The sequence below is a fragment of the Poecilia latipinna genome, unplaced genomic scaffold, assembly GCF_001443285.1.
Source record: "Poecilia latipinna isolate Pla-1442-1.1 unplaced genomic scaffold, P_latipinna-1.0 Scaffold3609, whole genome shotgun sequence".
NCBI classification, from domain to species: domain Eukaryota; kingdom Metazoa; phylum Chordata; class Actinopteri; order Cyprinodontiformes; family Poeciliidae; genus Poecilia; species Poecilia latipinna.
Genome location: NW_015116225.1, coordinates 35,878 through 42,018, shown reverse-complemented (window position 1 = coordinate 42,018; position 6,141 = coordinate 35,878). Strand labels below are relative to the sequence as shown.

Below are 6,141 nucleotides of genomic sequence, written 5' to 3'. Positions count from 1 at the left end.
GAGGGGCGCCCCTCTTGGGACGCGCCCCCTGGTCCAGCGCCACCATGCGCTGCATGCCCACTTTTTGCGGAACTGTTTACGAACCACGCATGACAATAAAACTCTGCCAAGTCGGTAGTACGGGTTCCTCTCCCAATCGGCAGGTTGTTGGTTCGATCTCCGCTCCATCTCGTCTGTACCTGGGGATGCAGTTCCCATCTGCACCGTCACTGCAGATGGGGGGTCAAGAAGTAAATGCAGCCCGTTCACCCTTTGAGACAGCTTCAAAATGCCAAAAGTCTGTGATGTGTTGGTGGTTCTAGAGACAGAGATTAATGTTACTTTCATGTTTCTAAAGTCGTTGGTCACAACAGAGTTAAATTTAAAAACTACCGGGAAAAGTGGATCAACAGTCTTAAAAACAGGAGGTAACTCGGTGCCAGAGTTTGCAGCGACCAATGAATAACCAAGCTTTCTTTTGATGGAAGTACTGCCACCTTTTGTTGAGTTACAGTGGTGCAAGTTCCTCTTTAACTTCTCTGCTCTGTTTTTCCTTCCTGCAGCTCAGGAGAACATCAGAGCTGAAACTGGGCAGGATGTGATTCTGCCGTGCCAAACTCCTGACAACAATCCTGTCATAGTCATCCAGTGGAGGAGAAATGATTCGGTATCAGAATACGTTCTTCTGTTCAGAGACGATCAGCTGGATCCAGACAACCAGCAGCCGACTTTTAGGAACCGAGTGGATCTGCTGTTCAGGCCGATAAAAGACAGAAACGCGTCTTTGGTCCTGAAGAACGTGACGGCTGACGATAAGGGAACCTACGAATGTTGAGTTATTGAGAGAGAACCGGGGAAAGAGAGCAGGTCTAACATCTGAACCAGTCAGCATCGTCAACCTGGACGTTGTTCCTCCTGGTGAGTCCGTCAGCTGGTTTGTCTTCCTGTGACACCAAAGATCCTGCTGCTGTTTCCTGGAAGCAGATAAAGTGTGGCTGCAGGCTGCAGGCGAAATGCTTTTGGTTTTGTTCTTCATCCGTTTCCAGTCTAACGGCTGATCCATGTTTCTGATCTGCAGGCCAAAAAGACGACCAAGAAGAAAACCATGTCAGCTATCGAAGACGTGATGCTCTGATCGGCGTGGCTGTCCTTTTCGCTGCTGCAGCTTCTGCTGCAGCTGGAGGAAAATTAAAATGGAGCTATCTGCAGAGGAACATCAGATGAAAGAGCTTCCCTGATCAAATTTCACTTCTCTGTAATTTTAGGCAGCGAAATAAAATGTTTTAAAAATGTTGACTATCAAATGAGCATTTTTATGGCAATTTGTCTCCATAATTAAAAAAAAAAAACATGCAGTGAAGTAAAGAAATTGTGACACTTGAATCAGCTTTTGGTCACAATTAAACAAGAACAAGAAACAGTAAAATCATGACATAACCTGGTAAAATAAAAGTGTTTTCAGTTGGTTTAAAAACTTCCACAGAGTCAGCAAAACTAAACTGACTCATATTAATCCTTTACTTTTTCTATTTTTCTGGGTTTTTATCAGCTAAAAGCTTTAATCGTTTCCCTTTTTGAATTTAACTCCAACTTTTCTTTGATAGTCTTAACTCAGTGAAATGCACATGGTTGTTCCTGTGAGGCAGCGTTCAGGGAAAAACAACATCCTGCCTCATTCCCGTTGGCTGCTCTTGATGATGTCATCAATGTGCGCCCCGTTCCTTCATTCTGTCGTGTTTTCCGTGAGGCATTAATCTGTTAGAAGCTTTTGTTCCACCTGCAGCGTGCTGTTAACCCGCTGGTCGTGTTTTCTGTGGTCACACCGGGAAGTGTTAGCTGAACCTGGGCATGGAGGCCGCGGAGGAGAAGACGGGCTCCATCTCTGCGGCTCAGCTCCGGGCGGAGAAACGGAGAAGGAAACTGCTGCTCAACTCGGAGGACAGAATGAACAGAATCGTTGGATTCGCTAAAAACGAGCCGGATCACAGCGGTAGGCAGTCACAGAAAACCTGGAGACTGCAGGCTGAAACCTCCGGCGGATTATTTAGGTTTATCATTTTTAAAACGTTTTGGACGCCGGCCAAAACATCGTATCTGAACTGTCCACACCTGAATTCATAGAAAGAAGGAAAACGTTTTTAAAACTAAACAGATTCTACAAGTGAAAAGCCAGTAGATTTATCTCTAAGAAACGAGTTACTCAAACACGGATCATATAACAGGGCCGGATTGAAGAGGATTAGGGCCCTTGGGCTACAGATGGTTTTGGTGCCCTATCTAAAACAAAAGAAACATTTTACTCATGCTCTTTACAGTAATGGGCAGAAATATACATCAGCAGGTGGCGATAGCTCCAAGTTAGTGCAGCACTATTCAATCATAAATAAGCACTTTAATGCCTAAAGGTCAATAACATACATCCTTTAGTTAACGTTTGATCATCTGCAGCTAAAACATCCTTCTGACATCAACATGAGAACAACTCAGGCCTTCCTGCTGGATTGCCGTCAGTACAGTGTAGAGATGATCTGGAGATTATTTTTATTAATAATTAAAAAGCAAAAGGTGCTGAACAGATAAAAAAAAACTGAATTTGAACCAGAGGAAACTAAAACTGTCCTAGTTGAGGAGTTCTGGACAGAACATGTTCTATCTTGCTGACCTTTTTTTAGAGCCTTTATACTCCAGTTAATGATTAGTGGATGATTATTTGAATAATCAATTCATCACATTTAATCCCATTAACTGTTTCAGCCTTAATTATTTTTCATCTTGTAAAATGTTGAGGGTTTTTTGCCATTAAAGGTGAAAAAAGTCAAATTGTCTCCAAACGTTTTGCTCTCTGCAGCAGCCGCCCTGCGTCCCGCCGAACCGCGCTTCCACCTGGATCTGGACAGGTCAGAGCCGTGGTCCTCGCCTTCGCCCAGGCCGCCTCCCTTCCTGTCGGAGGCGCCGGGCGTCCGCTCCCACACCGCCACGCCGGAGAGGCGGGGCTCCCCGCTGCCGGACTTCGGCCAGCCTCGCAGGGCGTCTCTGGAGGGCGACGTCGGAGGACTCCGCCACAGAGCGAAGGCGGAGCGGCCATCAGACGAGGCCGGCGGCTCGCCGCGCCCAGGCCTCCATCAGTACTTATCTCGCTTCGATGACGCCATGAAGCTTCGGAGCCAGCTGGCCAATGAGAAGCCGGAGCAGGACGGCGGTTCTGACGTAGAGGAGTTCGATCCGTTTCGGGTCTTCCGGCTGGTCGGCAGCGTCCTCCTCGCTGTTTTCGTCAGAGTTTTCGTCTGCAAGTATCTGGTGGGTCAGCCTGCTGCTAACATGAAGCTACAGGATCCAACTTATGTTTTTATCAAATCACAGGATTTTTAATACGATGGAGGATTAGGGCCATTCTAATAAAAAGATAAAAAATTAAAACACAAGAAGAAAGTCATAATATTACAGGAATAAAGTTATAATATTACAAGAATATAGTCGGAGTAATATGAGAATAAAGTCATAATATTGTCATGAATTCACTTTTTGCATTTTCTAATGCTGTGTTGTATATTGAAGATGCACAGAAAAGCTGGTTTAAAATCTTCTCCTTTTTTCTCTCTTCCAGTCAATATTTGCTCCATTTCTGACTCTTGAACTTGCCTACATGGGATTGTCAAAATACTTCCCAAAGGTAAAGTTACTCTTCTATATTTTCTTTTAACTAAATGTAAATAATAAATAATTGAACCTCCTGGTAGGTTATTTAGTTTTATCAGCACTCCACTGTGGAATATCATAAATTAAACAATTTCCAAATTTTTATGACAAATTTAAGTAAAACTTAATATTTTCTATGAGAAAATGAGGAAAATAAAAAAATCTGTTATCTGGTTGTAAAAATGCTTTATTGAATTCAATTTTGTTTATTCAAAACCACTCCAATTTATTTCAAATTAATCTGAAAATACACAACAAATCAAAATTACACCAACATATTTGAATCATTCAGACAGATTTAAACCTTTTTAGTCAGTTTTAGCGTTCAGTCCTCTAACTTTAGTTTTGTTTGAATGACTATTTAAACATATTTTCCAGTTTTTGATCACCTGCAGGATATTTTTTCTGCTCCTTCAGGTGGAGAAGAAAACCAAAACCACGGTTCTGACAGCCGCCCTGCTGCTGTCCGGCATCCCGGCCGAAGTCATCAGCCGCTCCATGGACACCTACCGCAGGATGGGCGACGTCTTCTCCGACCTCTGCGTCTACTTCTTCACCTTCATCATCTCCCACGAGATCCTGACGCTCTTCGGCTCAGAGACGCCCTGACAGAACAAAACCACACCTTCTTCTTCTTCTTCTTCTTCTTCTTCTTCTTCTTCTTCCCCCTCCTCATACCGATGAGGCTTACTCGTTTGCGCCCCCTGTTGTTTACATTCTGCTGCCTTATGTTGAGGGCTGCACCCCCTGGATGGGCTCTTCAGCTCTAATTGGAGTCCAGTGTCTAAACCTGCATGTTGATTTTACTGCTTACAGAAACTCTGGAAGAGGTTTCATGTTTTGACTTTGTTTGCATACCAGGTCCATGCTCTACAGAACACTGTAAAAAACAGAATCTGACCAAGTATTTTTCATCTAGTTTCCAGTACAAACATTTGAACCATTTGAATTTATACAAAACTAACTTACAAGTAAGTTTTCAGAAGCTTGTTTCGAGTAAATAATTCCTTAATTTCGATGAAAACGTTCCAGTTACACTGGCAGATTATTTAACTTAAAACTACATTTTCCGTTAAGAGCAATTAAGCATTTTGACATAATATGGAGCCATTATGAAGAGATGCTGCACTGCAAAAACACTAAATCTTACCAAGTAGTTTTAGTGCAAATGTCTCAAGTGTCCTTGAAATAAGACAAAACTAGCAATAAACTGCAACTTGTTTTAGATTAATAATTCCTAAATATTGATTTTTAAAAAAAAAGGTATTTCCACTGGCAAATTATTTCACTTATGACATTAAAAAATTTCTTGTTATAAGAGAAACAATCTGCCAGTGGAACTAGAACTGGGTTGGTAGGTAACAGGCTGTGGTTGCTAGGTAACGGTGGAGTTGTGTTTATGAAACAATCTACCAGTTGGGTTGCTAGGTAACAGGCTGGAGTCAGTTGGGGTTGCTAGGTTACGGTGGAGTTCTCTTTATGAAACAATCTGCCAGTGGAACTAGAACTTTTCATCGATATTTAGGAATTATTAACTTAAACTCTTATATCTGCTGAAATGTTACTTGTAAGCTAGTGTTGTCTCAGTTTAACCTAATATGATATTTGCACCAGAAACTAGAGAAAAATACTTGGTAAGATTTTGTGTTTTTACAGTGACAGAGTTTAATCAGCTCATTAATCCCAATAAAGGATTAAAATCATAACAGAAAGAATGGGTGATATGGTCAGGGAATTTTCTACTGTTACATTAAAGGGGAAATATGACAATTTTATTAATTAATAATCTCCATAATTTGTTGATACTCATGATGCTCATTAGAAATTAGCGGGGCGGCCATTTTGCTTGGATATGAGGAGAAATGTGTCATTATTTTTAATCCGTTAGTTGAGGAATAAATAAACTGAAATACTTTAAACTGTCTTCATGTTTAGCGTAACGTTAGTAAAGAATGTGGAAGAAATGAAGGAGTTTAGATCTGATTCTATGATCTTCAGGTATTGTTTACAGTAGGATTAAAACCAGATGAAGTTTTATGTTTGGGTCGTTTTCGCTCCATCCTTCAGTTTAAAGCCATTTGAAAGCAGTCGGCTCGTTGCTGCCGTCTGTTCAATCGGTGGTGAATGTAAAATACGTGTCAGCATTATGAACAAGGTTTTCTGTTTTTCCTCTGAGTCTGATGAAGCATTTAGCTGTGGAACATATAAAAACATAGTGTTGCATTATGTGTTTGTGAGCATAAAGTTCCATGTTTGTGTGAACCAGTGGGTTTTGTGAGCTTCCTTCAAGCCTTTTGTACAGTATTTTCTCTGCTGTCCTTGCTCCTATTTAATCCTAAATTAATTTATTAATGCTGTTTTACATGTAAATGAATTGGTGTGATTTATTCTACAACTTATCTGCTCTGTTTCATATTTTTTGATAAATTTACTTAGACAGTCTTAATGGCTGTTGTTTCGCTGAGG

The 6,141-nt window shown here is 41.3% G+C and overlaps 1 protein-coding gene and 1 long non-coding RNA gene across 2 annotated transcripts; both read left to right on the top strand.

Moving 5' to 3' along the window:
* The first annotated feature begins 35 nt into the window (after nucleotides 1–35).
* On the top strand, nucleotides 36–1,272 carry LOC106941326 (uncharacterized). Its single transcript, XR_001423333.1, has 2 exons — nucleotides 36–897; nucleotides 1,058–1,272. It is a non-coding gene; the product is annotated as an uncharacterized LOC106941326 (long non-coding RNA).
* A 382-nt stretch (nucleotides 1,273–1,654) lies between these two features.
* LOC106941329 (calcium signal-modulating cyclophilin ligand-like) lies at nucleotides 1,655–4,890 on the top strand. The gene is made up of 4 exons (XM_015024307.1): nucleotides 1,655–1,969; nucleotides 2,828–3,276; nucleotides 3,584–3,649; nucleotides 4,093–4,890. Exons 1-4 carry the CDS (start codon nucleotides 1,828–1,830, stop codon nucleotides 4,282–4,284), a joined length of 849 nt encoding a protein of 282 aa, XP_014879793.1. The 5' UTR covers nucleotides 1,655–1,827; the 3' UTR covers nucleotides 4,285–4,890.
* Nucleotides 4,891–6,141: the final 1,251 nt, after the last annotated feature.